This window comes from Myotis daubentonii, chromosome 1 (genome assembly GCF_963259705.1).
Source record: "Myotis daubentonii chromosome 1, mMyoDau2.1, whole genome shotgun sequence".
In the NCBI taxonomy this organism is placed as follows: Eukaryota; Metazoa; Chordata; class Mammalia; order Chiroptera; family Vespertilionidae; genus Myotis; species Myotis daubentonii.
The window spans coordinates 67,957,700-67,976,346 of NC_081840.1; the positions used below are offsets into that span (position 1 = coordinate 67,957,700).

Below are 18,647 nucleotides of genomic sequence, written 5' to 3' on the forward strand. Positions count from 1 at the left end.
ACAAAATGATTTGGCAATTTGTACTTATATATGATTATGCTAGCCTAGATAAGAGTTTTTAGAATGCAAGAGAAAATCAACGAGAAGATTCTATCTTGCTCTCAATCCTTTCTAGTGTTTAATGGACCTCAAAGCCAGACCTTTAAACTATTCATGAAATTTCTTATTCTACCTATTTTTACTAGAACTTGACATTAATTGGTCAGTAGTCTACATTCATGATTAGCCTACCTGAAACTTTGTCCTCTTTATAAAATAATCTGATTTTTATGTATATGTATTTTTAGGATTCTACTTTTGTCTTTAGTCATCTGTTTTTGGTGCAAGGCACATTCGTTCTTTAAAAGGTGATATATGTAGAGTCTGGCGAAGCTTTTCAAGGACAGTTTTTCCCTCATAACATTTCTAAAGCGTCTCCACAACATGCAATTGTGTTGCTACCAAGTATTCGTGGGTTAGAAAATGTAGGTGCAGGAATTTATATGCTTCAATCCTGGTTTTTCCCTTTGTTTTCCTTTTTTTTTTTTTTAGCAATGGAATTAGATTTTGAAAAGGATTCAATAAATGACATTAATAAATGTGACATTTTATTAATACCCTTTTTGGGGACTATGCATGTCAAACTGATTAAAGAATGGAATTTATCCATACCTCATAACATAAAGCCAACAGAGAACAAATAAATGTGGATACAGTAAGTATAAATATAAATTTCCATATGATTTATTGTTGTTCCTTGTACATAAGAAACAGTAATATACAACTTACACTGCTTTAGAATGTAAAATGGATAAAATGTACAAAAAAAAAAAAAAGCACATTCCTAGAAAAAGGTATTGGCAAATAGTAAAAACGGGGTGGGGCAAGCAAAAAACAAATCAAAAACAAAACAAAACCCAACAATTCTTCAATTCAGTGTGCAAACATTTTATAAAAATAGAAATACTAACTCTACAGGCAGTATTTCCTGATAAATTATTTAAATAGCGTATCTACACAATCTGAGATATCTATTCCAATGGCAATGAGAAAATAATTTATAAAAATAAAGCAACAGTATACAAGATGATAGAAAAAACATAACTTTCAGAAAATGTATTTAACATTTCAATGCTATTTCCTTACTGGGAATACTTTTCTGCAAAGAATTTTTATACTATGTACAACATTGACTTTTTCGGTACTACAGTAGCTTTAAGTTTGTTAGACACTTAAACTCTTTCTGCTTGAGCCAAAAGTTCTTTACTCAGTCACACAACAAATGAGGTAATATTTGTATGTAAGTTTCACCTTTGTCATTTTTTTTTCTTTTGGAAAAATGAAAAAATAATAAGCGTAGATGCTTTTCTTCTCCCTGGAAATAGGCACAAGGGATGGGGTAAAACAGTATTAAAGGCCTCATGGCTTTCTTTGCCATCTAAACACACTTGCAAATGGACAGCCAGCTAATTCCACTGGAAAAGACAAGGAATCCCAAATCATTTAAGCACAAAGTAAAGAGCAGCTCGCTACGCTGATTTTCCTTGTGCCCTCCTTGCCAGAGATTGGCTGATAAAGCGCAATACCTACTCTCACTTTCCATACAAAACCTAGGTTCCAGGTAGAACAGAGTTAATAAATAATCTGTATTTACAATCTTACAGTCATGAAGACTCAACAAAGGTGATATGGATAGTCCTTATGCTTCTTCCTGTTCCATGAAGTCTTGCAGACAAATTCTCCAGAGTAGGTGAAAAATAAATATTTTACATTGTAAAGTGTAAAAAAACCCAAAACTACAGTCCAAAAGAATTAGCAAACTCCATGATATTCAGGAAAGAAGAGAGAAAAGGAATGTCTTAGTTAAGTTGATAATTTTGTGCCTTTCTAACCATAAAAATACAAGCATGGCTGCCCCTCCCTTGGGAGGCAGCCTGGTGCTCACTGAGATGGTAGGTTTTATTTTCCTGCTACATCTGCACAAGCTATATCTGGAATAAAACCGACAATTCCAGTGTAACTAGGCAGTGGCAGCCAGCACTGCCTTGCACTCTGGTTTAATTCTGCCTCCCTATTCTGGTCACCGCAATGTGACGTGTAAGGGGTGGGGATCCGAGAGGAAGTTCAGAAGTCAGTCCTCCCCTCCCTCCCCTGCTTCTATGTAAGTGCCAATCAGCTAACACCGGTCAGCGTCATGAAATCCAGCAATAGGCTTTCAATCCCCTGAAAATGGTTCAGTACCAAACGTGTAACAGTTCCTCCATATTTTCCTCATACAATCATCTCTTGGGCATGTACCCCCACCCCCCGGCTTTGGCCCTGCTCCCCCTATTCCCGAGGGAGTAGGTCGGGAGTGGTTGTCTGCCAATGCCAGCGAGTCCTCCCTCCTCTGACGTGCCTGACAGGGCTTCTGTCCGTTGCTCAGAGAAGGCCTCGCCACAGCAGCCTGCTCTGACCAAGGCTGGGTGGAGCTGGCCCCTTCCCACGGAGGCAGGTGGGTGCTTCTGCTTTTCCCAAAAGCAGACCGAAGTCACTGTTTATATTCTCGGAAGATTCTCTTCTCGTTCAGAGGCTGAATGCCAAGAGTCTGATTGGGAAAATTGCATTTTTCTTGAGTCAAGTCACATGTTTTAGGAGTCCACACGGATGCAAGCAGAGAAAGAGGCAGCAGGGGGAGTGATCCTGGGGGTTTCCTTAAGCCCATAGTTCCAGAAGGTGCAATACCAGCGCTGGTTATGATCAGTCTTTTGATCAACAGTTTGATGATTAGGAATCTGTTAAGTAAACAAACAGATATATAAGTAAAAAATATCAGTTAATGAATTAACCTAGTATAGCTCTACTTTTATAATGACAAAAGCATAATATAATATAAGATGGCCAGCTTACAAAATTAAATGTTAACGTGTTTGAACACTGTTGCTAGGAGATTGGTACAGCTCGACCTTGCAGAACGTAGGCTATGGGCTATGCTAAGACCTTCAGTGTTTAAAGTTTAGAGCGTTTTATGTTAAACATTCAGACTCAAAGATTATATCATAATTTAAATATTTTTTGAGTAAAATGAACCATCTTTTTACTCGAATGGATCGTGTTGGCATCAGGCCTTGTCCCAGTAAACATTTATGAAGCACTTATTCTTTGGCAGTCCCAACGCTGGCCTCCATGAGGTTAGGTGGCCACAGGGTGAATGAGAACAGAGGAAAACAGCTCAGGTTAACGGTGAAGGTGAACATGCCAACATGAAGGCAACACTCTCCTTTCCTTATGCGACAGGGGAAGAATGTGAAAGCAACTTGTGCTGCAATGGCACAGACAAAACTACGAGGAACATGTCAAATGTTAAGTAGTATTAGTGTGGCCTCAACTGTGCAGGAGCCTGCCTGCAGTTTGCCTTCGCACTGTGTATGAGGAGCACAGAGATTGCTTAGCAAATTGGAATTGTTAATAAGACTCAGGATTTCAGAAGCCACAGTTCACAGGCCTTATGTCATTTTTATCATGGTCTTCAACAGCCAACTACAGATGACCCTGTCTGTCAAACAGTCTTTAAATTAGACTCCCCCATAATGGGCATTGTCAATGTCAGTCTGAACTAGAGATGTCAGCTGTCCGTTCGCTACAATGTCGCTCCTACCTCTGCATTCGTATTTCATGTCGGAGAAGAACACCATCTCTTGGGAGAAGACAAACAGCCCTAGCCGGCCACCAGCGTAGGTTTTGTCATAGATGGGTCCCGAGTCAGCCATGATTTTCTTCCCTTCATACATCACCACCCTGCAGGAAGAAAGAAAATGTCGTTAGCGACACCCCTATGTTTCGGTCTCTTCCTTCTTGCCCATCCTTGTGACTGTAAGTGAAATGTACGCAGCGCAATCTTACCGAATGAAACCAGTCTTGGGCCTGTGGCTGAGACGCCATCTGTAGGCGGTGAAATCTTTCCAGCCAATGTGACGAGGGTCGTGCCACAGGGTGCGCACCTGAAGGAAAAGGAAAGGTTGAAACCGTGGTAAGGATTATATTTCATTCTGTGCGAAGGAAACGCGCCAAGCTGACCTATGTTAGAGGGCTGAAATGTAGGATTTTTCTAGGCCCCTTCCCTTTGATGTGTGCCCTTGAATGCACACGTAAAGTAGAAAGAGAGAAGAGAAGGAGCCTCTTTGTTTGAAGAGACTGAAACGGCCTTTGGACCTGAAGGGTAACTCTTGTTACGGCGAGCTCCCCTCTCAGACAATTACGGTTTACAAAGCAGAGCTTAGTGCTGCAGTTGATGGTGGGGACGTGATTTCTAAGACCCCTGAGTCCCAGTCAAAGCACAGCACCTCTTGTGCTGGTCAAGTCCCAGCTCGTGCCCTCCCTCCCTCCTGCGGGGTTGCTCCTACCTGGCCAGGGGTGTTCCCCGTGTGCCACAGCGCATTCCGCAGGTGCTCGCCAGGCCCGGTGGTGGAGTTCACGACTTTCACAGAAAGGCCCGAGTATCCCTGAGCCCTTGTGGGGTGGGGGTCCCAGTAGGACTGGGTGATCTGCTTCCACATCACAACATAGAAGCGGCTGCTGGACTGGTAGCCAAACACAAATCCGGCATAGTCATCGTCCCTATCGGTGTTGATGAAGAAGGTGCCGCTGAAGTCCACAGCATTGAACTCATCATAACCTGGAAGGTGAGGCCAGACCCAGGTTAAAAACTACAGCTGTCAGAAGGTTCTCCATTCCATTCCCGGACATCCTAGTACCCACAGGGACACACTGACTGCCAGGTTTTACATTGGCTGCTTTCCATGTGTGCAAAGAACTCACTACTCACCTATGGCAAGTCCAGGATCACAGTTGACCGTCTGGACGAGCTCTTTCCCCTGATGGCGTACCACCCAGTTAGGGTCGTTCTGGGATGTCCCTTTGGGATCCAGAGGAATCATCTGGAATCGGCGGAAATCAGTCTCACTGATATCAAAGTTTTCAGGACAGATGTCATCGATGTCTGGCACACTGTCATGGTCAAAATCATCTTTGCAAGCATCACCTCGACCATCACCTAAGTGAAAAAGGCAAGAGTTCAATGAAATTCTGAAATACTGTTATTACTGCCAGAAATTCCCATCTTGTCAGAGTTGGCAGCTAGTCTCTTCATCCTCCCGTGTGCATTCAGCTTTGTGTTTATGTCCCCAACCTAGAGGGCCCTGCTTTCCGTTCCTCTCTTAGAAGGTGGCTCCACAACTCACCATCGGAGTCCTTCTGGTCGGGATTGGGCACGAGCCTGCAGTTGTCCCTGTCGTCAGGAATGCCGTCATTGTCATCGTCATGGTCACAGGCGTCTCCCTTGCCGTCTTTGTCATGGTCGGCCTGGTTGGCGTTGGCTACATAGGGACAGTTGTCCAGGTTGTTCTGGTGGCCATCTTCATCAATATCCTGATTGTTGTCACAGGTGTCTCCAATGAGGTCCGAGTCAGAGTCAAGCTAGAGAGAGAGAAACGGAGGGTAAATTGAGGTATAAGTTATTAATGTTAATGATAACTTAATGGAAAAGTCACTAATGTTTGATGTGAGACCAGTGGAGTTTCAAGTCTATATGCTATGCCAAAAGACAGTAATAGTAACATCTTTTAAGTTTTTTTCCTTAATCCTTGTTTTCATATGAAAATTTGAAAAGGGATTTTTAAGAGTTTAAAAAATATATAAAATATTCTAAATAAAATTAAATATAAAGTATTATTTAATCACTAAGGATGAAATGCAATGTTAACTGCTTCTATCTTAATGTTAAATGAAATTCTTTGGGTACATTTTATTATTTTTCCATTGAAGGGTTTCATTGTAAATTTGTTGACATGTCAACTTCTACTCTAGGCCTTCAAGTCATGGAAACATGGCATTTTTTTTTTTTTTATGCATACTGGGCAACTCATATGGTAGAGATCATTTAGTTTCTTTTATTTTAGGTATTTGGTTTTATAGATCTAGGCCACAAAGACTGCCATCTGTTGGCTGAGATTAAGCCAAAACTAAGATTTTTCAAAATGATATTTCTCAAAGTCCTTTTACATTATCCAGTGTGCATGGGATGCTTAAAGATCATTTATATACAAACTGGAATTTTTCTTGCTCTTAGTAAGGTTTTTACATGATGCCTGAATTTTGTTATAAATTTGATTACAGTCCTAGGAATCAAAAACTCATCCAGGGAGGTTAAATGATATTGAAAACATTTAATTTATGGTAAGACCCAATCTCAAAATATGACTCCCATTACCATTTGGTCAGCAAAGCCATCTCAGATCATGCACACTTTTCCCATTATGGCCCCAAAGCTCTTTACCTTGTTGCCTTTGCTTTACGGGACCTTAGAAGAGCAAATACTAGGAGGAAAAAGCTGTACTTCTCATATCTTGAATCTTATAAAAATATTCCCATTTTTAAAAGCTGGTTTCTAAATTCCGGAACAATGCATTTTAGAAGAAAAAAAAATCCGTAACTTTTGTCCTTAGAAAATAATTATGGGCAATTGCACAAGAAAAGAAATACTTTCAGCCATGGAGACGGTCCTGGCTAATGTCTGTCTGCAGCACTCCCCAGCATGGTGGATAGTGACATCTGATTGCAATGCCAAACACTTTTGAAGAATGAAGTATCTCCCGTTTGGGGGAAGTAGTTTTAGTTTGATGGTTTTCTTCCAGCCAGATTATACCATTAGCCATGAAAATGGTTATTTTGTTTCAGGATATTTCTTTTATCTCGTAAGTCTTAAATACGATTAACAAACTGGAGTTGTCAGATTTCTACTCTGTATAATTTATCTTAATGGTATTTCATGCGGAACAAGTCACGCAGACCTTCTTGTACAAGACAAGATTGAGGTTACCAGACTGCCATGCTAATGATCGCTGGGACTCTGCAAGGAGATCCCATCAGGCAAACTGTTTACATAAAGACATTATGATTGGCTACGAGATCATTGAGAGCCATGGAACGAACGTGTCTGCACTCTATTTCTCGAAGGCCTAGAAAGGGATAGTCCCATACTTTACTGAAAGATTTTGAGAGGAGTCCACCTACCTGATCTGGATTATGTTCCAGAGGGCAGTTGTCACACTGATCTCCAACCCCATCCATGTCGGTGTCCTTCTGGTCCACATTGTAGACATACTGGCAGTTGTCTCGTTCATTGAGGATTCCTGCAGAGAACGGGACAAGAGAGGTGAGACCTCCGCCTCGGTTGTTGCAACAAAACTGCACGAACTGGGGAACAGCCAGGGCTGGAGAACAGCCACTCAATAGCTGAGTGAGGTCAGCATGGGCCAGGGGCCTGCTGGAGCCAGGGAGGGCCTTACCATCCCCGTCGATGTCGACGGCGCAGGCGTCTCCTTCCCCGTTGTTGTCTGTGTCGGCCTGATCGGGGTTGTGGTTGTAGGGGCAGTTGTCACAGCGGTCTCCCACCTCATCTCGGTCGTAGTCATACTGGGCTGGGTTGTAATGGAACGGACAGTTGTCCTGTAAAGAGAAGAAATGGAGCCTTTTCCAACATTGTCTGTGAAAGCAGCTCAAAGCTCACACCACCTGCATGCTATTAAACTGCAAAAACCTGCAACAGTTATTTCCTACCGAGCGGATGTACGGATTGAGCACTCAGTGTCAAGTGTTCACTGCAGAAGTTAAAAACCAGGACATCATGAAGGAAAAATGGATTCCTGGGGGCTCCCAGTCAGTGAGATGTAAATATAAGCTCATCTCAGTTCTCAGTACTCCCAAAGTAAATCTGACTGTAATTTAGATAAAACATTTCAAATGACTCTGGGGAGCCAAGCGTCATTCGTGTATATCTGGGTTATCTTGCTCAAATGGGGTGAGGGGAGGTTGTGATGAAAAACATAACCTGTATATAAAAGTTCTCGTGGCAACATTTATGTCCTGAAACTATCCTATATCTCAGTTTGGTATATTTTTCCTTATAACTTTATAAGTTCAATGAATCTTAAAGTGTTTCGTGCTGTTGCTGGATAGAAAAGATGAAAGCGGAGTGGGAAACACTGTGTTTACCCTGTCATCTGGAATGTTATCATTGTCATCGTCATTATCGCAGGCATCGCCGATTCCGTCCTTGTCATAGTCTTCCTGCCCTGAGTTGGGAAGGTTGGGGCAATTATCCTGGAAAGAGAAGACGCTCATTTTAGCCGCAGTCCACACGTCCTCGCTCAGCTCACACACGAAAGCTACTCGGTAACAACATATAATTTTTACAGGAAGGCAAACATTTGAACATTTTCTTGGGGGATATATATAGGATTTTTATGAATGCTCTAGGCTATGTACATTCTGGGAACACAAGCCATAGTCTGCTGGTTTCTGGTCGGGAGGTGAACATTTCTTTGGACAAAATAACAGACTATGGGACACATGCGCCCAAGGGCCGCCACGTCCACGTTCTTGGCACCAGGCGCTTTACTATGATGGAGAGTTAACTCTCTGCCTTCGGGTGACCTGATCTTTCAGGTTTGTTTTCAGACTCGTAGCATTTAAAACCCCCTCGCCCGTTCTTTGGATCGGGCTGATGTGCCCTCTGGGAGGTGCGTGAGGGAGCAGGTTTACCTTCTTGCAGTGGTAGGTTGCGTTGGCCACGCACACCAGGTCCTCGTTGGGCCAGCCGTCCAGGTCGGAGTCCTCCCCGCAGATGATGCCGTTGCCCGCGTAGCCGGGCTTGCACTCGCAGCGGAACATGGGGTCGCTGTAATGGCCCAGGTAGTTGCACTTGGCGTTACTGTTGCAGTCGTGGGTCCCATCCGTGCAAGGGTTGCGGGGTTTGCACACCTGAGAGGACAACATCCTGATGTTAACGCAGAGCCTTCAAGCATCTCCAGATATGGCAGAAACAAGAACCCAGATCCCTGTCATCTCTGAACAGATAGGCTCCATGGGGAGGGCTGTGGGTCACTTCTGTCCTTCCCCCCCCACCCCCACCCCCACCCTCACCCCGTGGGTGTCCAGGCTACAGGTTAACATCACTTTATGTGTTTTTCCTGAAATTGCTCAGCACCATTGCTCAGGATTTACAACGGATTCTCTAGTCCTGATTCTAAAAGCTGGATTGTGCATTCACCCTCACGGTTTTTTGTGAAGGCGATGCAATGACATTCCTCCCTTTCCTGGCTGTTCCCGCCGAGGGCACCCTCTGTTATGCTGGCCCGCAGGCTGGCCCACGTACCTGCTTGTTGGCGGTGGCCTGCTCCACGCCCCGGCCGAAGGGCTGCGGGCCGGAGAAGCGCGGCGGGCAGGGCAGGCAGTTGTAACCGGGGTCTGTGTTCTCGCACCTGTGCTCTCCGTTGTGACTGAAGCAGGCGTCAGGCACCAGGGCGCACTGGGGGAGAAACGACAGTTTGCTTCATGTTTAGGGGACACTGCCACAGGGAAAGAGGGGGACAGGCTCCCTTTCCTATGTGCAGCAACGGAGCCATCGGTTTCTCACCTCATCAATGTCTTCGCAGTGGATGCCATCTCCGCCGTAGCCCGGGGGACAAGCACCGCACTTCCAGCTGCCGTCAGGGTAGCTGGTACACTTGGTCCCAGCGAAGCAGGGGTTGGACAGGCATCCATCTGAGAAAAGAGAACAGGGAAATGGTTGGTCTACGCTGCCGCTAACTGCCATGCTGGTCACTAAAAATACCACATAAGGTAAAACCCTGCAGGGTCTATGTGAGTGGTAACTTGAGGTTATGTTGTCCACCCGGCATTTGGAATAATCAAGCCGCTCAGGACCATTCAAAGCCAGAGCTCCCTTGAATGCTGACCGTGGCATTCGGTTAAAAGAAACCCCAGGGCGGTTTCGTCCGGGGCGGCGTGGCTCACCAATGGGACAGTCCTGCTTGTTGCAGATCTGGTTCTCCAGCACATCGCCAACGCAGTCCTTGCCTCCAAACTGGGGGGTGGGGTTGTTGCAGAGCCGGCTCCGTGTCTGCACCCCTCCTCCACAGGTGACGGAGCAGATGTCCCACGGTGACCAGGGACCCCAGCCTCCGTTGACTGTCGGAAAGCAAACCACATGCAGACGTTAAGGTCCACTGCGAACACCGCGTTTGTCACCGAAGACTCTCCTACGTTTGTTCAGGAGCCCCTGCTACCCTGACACATGAAGAATGCTTGGGAAGAGGGCGAGTGTGGAATGGCTTGCTTTCTGTTTTTCATTAAAAGGAACTGCTGAGTATGTAGGAATTTGTTTGTTTCTCTAGAAAGTAACCTTTTCCCTCCACGATCCACTGAGCAGATAGGTCAGATGCCAGGCAACCAGCTGGGCGGAGCTGCTCACTCACCAGGGCAGGCGTCCCGCGTGCAGGCTTTGGTCTCCCGGGCTTCGCCTTCGCAAGGCCTCCCGTTCATCTGGGGGCTGGGAGAGTTGCAGAGCCGGATCCTGGTGATCACGCCATCGCCGCACGTCACAGAGCAAGATGACCACGGGGACCAGTGACTCCAGCCGCCATCCTGCTTAACTAAAGTACAGAGCTGGTGGTTACGGGGTGCTAGCCGCTTTAAATGCGTTATCTCACTCAATTCCTCAAAGTAACCCTATTGAACACTATTATTACCCCCCATTTGCAGGTAAGGAGAGTCTCAGAGGGGGTGGATTGTGCTCAAGCTTGACCAGTTACGAGGTGGACCTAGGCTTCTGACCCAGAGTCTAGAACAGCCGTGGGCAAACGACGGCCCGCGGGCCGGATCCGGCCGGTTCGGCTGGTCTATCCGGCCCGCGGAGCCGAAAGAGCGGAGGGTTCTCTTGCTCTCCCCTCCACTCCTTCACCAGCAGCAGTGTTCACATGTATTGGTTCACACAAACACTCCATCCATGCTTTTGTTCCGGCCCTCCTGTCCAGTTTAAGAACCCATTGTGGCCCTCGAGTCAAAAAGTTTGCCCACCCCTGGTAGAACCTGTGCTCTAAGCCTCTATACCAGTGGTTTTCAACCTTCTGGCCCTTTAAATACAGTTCCTCATGTTGTGACCCAACCATAAAATTATTTTCTTTGCTACTTCATAACTGTAATGTTGCTACTGTTATGAATCGTAATGTAAATATCTGATGTGCAGGATGGTCTTAGGCGACCCCTGTGAAAGGGTCTTCGACCGCCAAAGGGGTCGCGACCCACAGGTTGAGAACCGCTGCTCTATATGTTGGAGTTGCTCTTGGTGATGACAAGAACAGGTCAGCTCTCCACATTCCCAAGTGGCCAAGATACTCACATCTCTTATCGCACTCCTGGATGTGGCAGGTCCGCGTCTGCACGGAGGAGCCCTCGCACCGGCTGTTGAGGCTATCGCAGGAGCGACCGCGCTGCTGGATCCCGTTGCCACAGGTCGCGGAGCAGGAGGTCCACTCGGACCACGGGGACCAGCCATCGTCCGCAGAGTCGCTGGCTGCAGCGGAAACAGGTTCAGTTGTGTGTGGTCATTAAGACTGCTCTGTTCAGGACTTCCTTCCCTTGCCAGAGGGCTAATAGCCAAGGGGTTTATCCCAGGTCACTGTGGGTACTGCATGGGTAATGGAATGCTGGCCTGGGTCAGCACAGCTCTGCTGTCTCCCATTGTGTTCTATTCACGTTGCCTCCTTTCACCTCTCTCTGCATTTCAAATGAGCTTCCCTTTCCTGACGGGTAGGCATCTCCAGTCTCAGACTTTTAAGAACACCAGAGTTTAGGCAGCTTATAGGAGCCGCTTGTGATTTTTAGGGGAGCCACAGCCCACGCGTTTGGCAGGTGAGCTTGACGGCAGCTCAGCTGCTCTTGGGCCTGGGCTCCAACTCGGTCATGAGGTTCGTCAGGGTGCTGCTCCCCTCGCCATGCCATTTGGGGCCTTCTCTGCACGTCTTTTCACAAGAGGAGAATGTGTTTGTTTACCATGTGCCCAAGCACCATGACTACAATCACACCGAGCTGCATCAGACACAAGATAGAGAACTTGTTTTCTCTTGCCATCAGTTGGAAGTTTTCCTAGCAACCCCTGGTTCAAGTTCAAAACTCCGCTAGTCCCCAGCTAGCTCTGTTTCCTTTAACCCACATCTGAAGTGAATGCTGAACAGAAATAGATATGCAAATGCTTATTACAGCGCCAGTGTCGGGCACACGATCCCTGGACGGGCCTGGTTATCCTGGGCTGTGACCAGTGTGTGTGGGTGTCGGGGTGTGTGCAGGGCAAGCGCTACTTTCCTGTTTAATTTCTTATCTTAGTTGTGATGAATCATTTTTATGACTTGTACTACTGCATTCAATATTGTCTCAGCACAGTGATTAATTTATACTAGCAACAAAAAAACAGGGCTAGGGTGCCATGGAACAATGTAGTGCCCTATTTCTTTAGTTCCCTAAAACTCAAACTGCTGTTACTCTCCTAGGCCTCCTGTTCTTACAGATAAATTGGAAAAGACTTTTGGCCCAATTAAGTCCAATGTTTGCACTGTAGACCATCACTTTTTCTGGTGAGTAGATTTTCCTTAACTCTGGGCCATAAGGCCAAATTCTAGAAGCAGTCTAAGAACTTGGAGTTACTGCTGCTATAAATTCATCTCTCTATTCCTCAAAGCATACACTTGGGATCAAAAGCTATACCAAGATTATGATTGCCCATCCATAATCCAGAGGGGTACTTAAGATTAAGTCATAATGGCGTTTTTGGTTCTATACAGCCAATAAGCCACCAGTTAACCAGATGCTGCAGCAAAAGGCTGAATGAAAACATGTGATGGAAGTGGTGGTGGGGGTGCAGCATTTCTGCAGAGCCAACCTAGTCACTGAAGAATGGCTATGCAGTTTTAGGAACTTACGCCAACACCGTGGGCAGCATTCTCCATCAGGAACCGTGGCATTGGAGCAGGGCATTATGGGGCAGGACACTTTTTTGCAGATGGTAACTGAGTTCTGCAAAGGAAGAGGGAGGAAGAAACGGGTTACTGAACATACTGCAAGCAGAAGCCTCCATACAATAACATTTCAGTCCCACGATGAATGGTCAGGGCTACACATGCTCTGCTGGAATGATTTTAATAGAAGGCCTGTCTTATTTGCAGCCACCAGTATTGTAGACATAGTTCCGGACTAGTTACTTGTCACTCCATTCCTTGGAGAGTTCTTTCTTAATTGCTATTTAGTCAATGGTGAAAGTTATTACATGAAGAATTTATCCATGAAGAATCACAAAATATCATAGGTCAAATCTATTAAATTGCACCTGAAATTGAACTCCTAAAACTCAGCTGGTACTTTTAAATTTAAAAAGTATTACCTCCGTGGGGAAAAGCAGATCAATGAGCATATTTCCCCCCTCATGTACAGATCTGGCTTTATATTACATTGGAGGAGAATGGGAATTTAATCCAGATGGCTCCAAAATCCAGCAGTCCATGATTTGTGTTTAAGCTTGATTTTGCTTGAGCCAGATGAATCCTCAAACTCACCTGCATTGACACTGGGGAGAGCTAGCGTGACATGCAGTGCGGCAGGGCCATCTGAGCTAAGGGGACAGTGACGTCCTAACAATGTTGGGCTGACAGTCTGTACTGTATTAAAAGAACCTCCTTGTCGTAGCTGAATACAAATCAGGGCCGTTCCAACCAGGTGTTATTTACCTGACATTCAACACTTAGTCTTTGAAATCACGCAGGTCAATTATTCCGATGTTTTAGATTTGTTCTTTTAGATACTTAGCCTGGGGCATAACTTTGGAAAACTCTCTGAGAGTTAAAAGAAGATTTTATAGATGTCATACTTGCATCTTAAACAGACACACACATATTTGATATCAGGCCATGGAACATAAAAAGAGCTTGTGTGGCCTCCTGGGTATTTCCCCAGAGGCTCTGGCTTCAAACACATGCCATCGATTTGTATTTCAGTTTGTAAAGAGCCCTTACCTGACAGCGGCACTCGGTGCAGCTATCAACGGTCCATTCCTCGTTATTCCTGTACTGGACTCCGTTGTGGTAGCAGAGGGGCGGCCTCCTCAGCTCAGTGGCCAGCTCTTTGTTCTCTTCGGTCTAAAAGGAGGAGAGAGGTCATCAGTGTCCAATCTCATTTCCAGCCTTTCAGGATCACACTACAGGCTAAGCCCGCGGGGGCTCATGCTCAAGGGCGGGGCGGGAGGCCACTGACCACTTTGCGGATGCTGTCCTGAAGCGTGGTCACGATGGTGCGCAGGCCCCTCAGCTCCAGGACCATGCTGGACAGCTCATCACAAGAGATGCCGCAGATGGCTTGCAGGTCCTTTGTCTTATGGCCAACGTAGTTGGTGCGGATGGCGGGGCTGGACCCATTCACCACGTTGTTGTCAAGGGTGAGGATGGCATTTGTAGCTGCCAAGGAACAAGCACACACAATGAGAAAAGGAACAGAAGGTGCTCTCGCCAGAGTTCCTAGTTGTGAAAGACATTTCACTCGGGGTGAGGGATGCAGGTGGAAGGGGTTGTGTGTGTGTGTGTGTGTGTGTGTGTGTGTGTGTAATAGCCTTCTAAGGTCACTTTTATATGCCTCTTACCATGGTACTCAGGGTAATTTACACACAACACTGCTTAAGTTTCTCAGCTTGTTTTGGGTGGAACCCCCTAATTTCCCCGTGTGCCGGAACAACAGAAGGGTACTCACAGCTGGAGCAGCCCTTGTTCCTGAGGATGTCTTCTGGTGTGGTTCCAAAGACGAACCTCACGTTCTGCAGCACCCCCTGTGGGCAGAGGACACACGTTACTTGCAGACTGTTCGGGGGAGGGGCGTGGGAGGAAACGCACACAATAAATATTCCAGAAGTTTGAAAGAGCTCCCTTTTAAGGTCACCATGTCAAAATAACACACCAACAGAAATCGCCAAACAGCTTCAACATCTTAATGGTGTCTTCTGCCAAGTCTTCAGTGTTTTACAAAGAATTCAGTTATCAGCCTACTTGGGTACACAGGAAGTGGAATCTGATACTATGGCCGAGGCTATAATGACACTCTTCATGTCAAAGAGTTAAAGGTGGGAGTTTCAAAGCCACAGTGGCAAAGACCTAGAAGTTTAACCAAAAAAAGAAGCTGCAGCAGCGAATCACCACTACTTCAACCTCTTATCTGAGACCCGCCACATCCCCAGGAGGGGTCAAATGGCAAAGCGGTTTTATTCTGCTCAAACCAAGTACCCATTCCAAGCAATATTACAGTTGGTTGGATGCATCTGAAATAAGTTATATTTCTCGAGAAGAGTATAAGAAGCTCAGGCTTGAATAAGCTGTTATAGGAATTTCATTTCTTTTAGTGGCTTTCAAAGTGTGGTCCCCAGAACACCCCACCAACATCAACCTCAGCTGGAACTTCTTAGAAAAACGAATTATCAGGCCCCAGCCCCGATCTACTGAATCTGAAACTCTGGTTGCAGCAGTAAGACTTCCAGGTGATTCTGAGACTCCCTGCTTCAGTCCACAGGCAGTACTTCCTGTACCGGAACCCCTGCCTCCCCTGCTACAGCCCTCCTGGCAGAGAAGCTGGCTCCATAGCCCAGGAATCAGAGAAGAAGCCTCACCTGGAAATTGTCGTTGGCGCCCCCTTTTGCTATGCGGAGTCTGGCGATGCTGGCCAGGTCCCTGGTGAAGATGCTGTGGATGGGGGCGTCTAGCTCAGCATTCTCCATCTTCTCGCAGTCAATGTACAGCTGGGCCCTGTCCTCCTGCACAAACAGGGTGATGCTCTTCCACTGGCCGGTGGCCAGGAGTGCTTCTTCCACCGACACCACATGCTGCTTCCCCTGCACGGTCAGGCTCAGGTCCAGGGTGCCCGCTTTGCCATTGGAGACCACGCTGAAGACCTGGCCAGAGTGGTCCTTCCGCTCCACCGCCAGCAGGGTGCCTCGGGTCTTCTTCATCTGCCTCAGGGAGGCCAGGAGGAGGAAACCTTTCTCCGCACGCACGGCGTCCACTAGGTCTTGGAACTTGTCGTCAGGCACAGGGGGGATCAGGTTGGCGTCCTCGATGCGGAAGGCGGGGCTGGAGGGGTCCGGACCCTTCACCAGTCGGCGCCCAGAGCCCTTGCGGGCAGCCCCGGTGAGTTCGAAGATGTCAAACACGCTGCTGTCTCCCCCAGACTCTGTTAGGAGCGGGACACACTGTGAGCGTCTAGACAGGGGCCAGGGGTGGGGGGCTCAGCTCTGAGGGATGGGGCCAGAGGGACAGGTGAAAACCACTGAAAGAATCCTGATGGTCAGTCAGGGCTCAGGGAGAAATGGGAGAGGAGAGCCCGGAGGGAGGCACACCTGGGGTACCCAGCATCCCCTCTCCTTCCCTCCCCCTCAAAGGTATTACACAGACTCACCTGGAATGCGGCTGGAGCCACACACATGCACCAGGAACAGGACACAGAGTCCCCAGGTGAGCCCCATGATGGAGCTGCTTGTGGCCAGCAGGGAGCCTGCAGCAGGAAACAGAGCCCAGGGTGAGAGGTGGGGAAGCAGGGAGAGGGGGCAAAACCTGGGGCTGGGCATGGGGCCGGGTCCCTGGGGACCCCCTTGGCCCCACATTTGCTGGTGGGAGAACAGAATTTACTTTGGAGAGGGTACCAGGAAGAAAGTGGGAGTTGAAGGCAAGAGACTGTGGTTTTAAAGCGGGGTGTGTGTGTGTATAGGGGTGCAAAGACCAACAATCTGGGGGGTTTCCTTAGGAAGTTGAGAGTAAACAGCAGGATCAGAAGATGTAGTTTGGGGGGTTCGGGAAGACATGGGGAAGTGGACTCCTTCCCTAGAGAGCTGGTAGAAAGATTTAGGGGGAACTTGAAGAATAGAAGAAAATCTCGGGGTGCCCCGAGGAGTGGTTTGTGACCTAGAGCTGGAGAAGATAGCTCTGAAGCGCTGCCACCAGAGGAGACCCCCAGCAGCTGGAGGGGCAGAATGGGGTCCGAAGCCCCTTGAGGGGCTGGAGCCGGGGTGGATCAGGGCAGCGATGGTCCTCGGTGGCCGCTGGGAGACCCTTTACCTGTGTGCTCACGGGCGCAGCGGCTCCGAGTGGCGAGTGGCAGCGACGGCGCGGAGTCCTAGAGAGCACAGTGCGCTGGCCGGGAGGCGGCGGCGGCGGCGGAGGTGGCGGCCGGTGAGGCTTCGGCTTGGAGAGAGTCCCCGGGAGCTGGGTCTAGCTGACCCGCTGGCTGCAGTGACTGGCGAGGCCGAGGAGCCCGCACTTATAAAGCGGCGCTCACATTCCTGGGCCTGCAACTGGCCAATGGGAGGCGGCCGGGCAGGAAGCGGGAGGGGGGCCAGTCTGGTTCCTCTCTCCGCCCCCCCCCCCCTCCCCGCCGCTCCGCTCGGCGCACAACTTTCCAGCTAGAAAGTGAAGGGGGGAGGCGGGGGCTGGGTTCGAAGAGCCCTGGAACTTCTCAGAAAACGAGGCTCCCGCCCACATGGCTTTGGCGCACAGGCTCAGTGCTTTGGCTCTTGCGCCACGCAGGCCGATGCGCTCACCGTGAGCATCCCGACCAGTGACTGTCACCCATCCAAGACTCGTAGGGGGCTTTCCGACAAACCCGGCTCCCTGGGCCCGCGTGTAAAAAAGAGGGGGAGGGCGTACGACAGAGTAATGGGGACTAAGCGAGACCCAGTGGTTAAAGAAGCGCCAGTTTACATACTTGTTGACCCTCATCCATCCATCCTGGTGGGATGGGGAGCCACGCGCCGCGCGCTCCAGCCCTCGCCTGCCCGCCGCCTGACCCCCTAGGGGAGGTGAGCGCCGTCTCGCTGCCCGTCTGGGCACATTCGGGCAGTGCGGGCCGTCCAAGCCCTGGCTTCTCCCGCTTGCTACCGCGCTTACACGGCTTGCCGCTTGGGGGCGATATGCGTATTCTGATCAAGGGGACCTGTGAGGGCAACTTCTTTCTAGTCAGGAATGTCAAGGAGCTTGTATCCAGTTCCCTCAAGCCAGGATTGAAATGGTCTTGAAAAACAGTTTTTGTGTCCACTCGTGCTTCTTAACGTGACTCCTGGTTGGAGGGTTTGCAGGACCATCTGGCTCCAGAGTCTTAAACTATTTACAGAACAGACTCAGAGAGCAATAAATTGCCCTCTGCCTATTATTTTATTTCCTTTTTTCCCTCCCTAAACGTTCTTTTCATTTTTCGGCTCCTGAAACCGAGGTGTGGGTTACGTGTCTGTGGGTGCACCCATTGCCATGAGCGCTGCCTCATAAAGCTGCTGTCTTTGGAAGTCTGGTCTCCAAGCCACTGTCCCAAGCCAGCATGACGGCAGCTGCCTGGAATCCCATTCATCTCTCTGGGCTGGGGTGTCCAGCAGCCACGCTGCCCTGCTGTGGTCCCCTGGCCTGGAGACACAGGGCACAGGCTGGGAAAGCCCTGGGGTTCACCTCCCTTCTCAGCACGCAGACCTGGCAGGACTCCTAATTGCTGGAAACACCCACGAGTTTACATTCATCACACAGCAATTCCACTTTTTGCATGTGGGAGTGTGGTGTGACAAGGTGCATGTGTGTGTATTACCCAGTGAGTATTTTCTAGTTGCTCAGTATACTATACATCTAGCAGACGACAAGTATGTTTCTAAGACACATGTTTGTTTGTTGCTTAAGTAATAACTAAACCCGATGGTCAGAGAGATTCCACATGTTGAGGGACAGAAATGAAAGTCTCTGTCAGATGAATTAGTCAAATCAGATGCCTGTTGTGGAAGTCATAGGTAATGA

The 18,647-nt window shown here is 48.1% G+C and overlaps 1 protein-coding gene across 1 annotated transcript; it reads right to left on the minus strand.

Annotated features, from left to right (window-relative positions):
• Positions 1 to 699: 699 nt before the first annotated feature.
• Positions 700 to 17,102, minus strand: THBS1 (thrombospondin 1). The gene is made up of 22 exons (XM_059705098.1): positions 16,935 to 17,102; positions 16,279 to 16,374; positions 15,494 to 16,053; positions 14,587 to 14,662; positions 14,098 to 14,297; positions 13,860 to 13,982; positions 12,774 to 12,867; positions 11,198 to 11,371; positions 10,275 to 10,451; positions 9,814 to 9,987; positions 9,434 to 9,561; positions 9,173 to 9,325; positions 8,560 to 8,778; positions 8,011 to 8,118; positions 7,305 to 7,464; positions 7,030 to 7,148; positions 5,199 to 5,433; positions 4,784 to 5,011; positions 4,362 to 4,633; positions 3,862 to 3,959; positions 3,617 to 3,756; positions 700 to 2,753 (listed from the first exon to the last, which is right to left on the minus strand). Exons 2-22 carry the CDS (start codon positions 16,343 to 16,345, stop codon positions 2,746 to 2,748), a joined length of 3,513 nt encoding a protein of 1,170 aa, XP_059561081.1. The 5' UTR covers positions 16,346 to 16,374; positions 16,935 to 17,102; the 3' UTR covers positions 700 to 2,745.
• Positions 17,103 to 18,647: the final 1,545 nt, after the last annotated feature.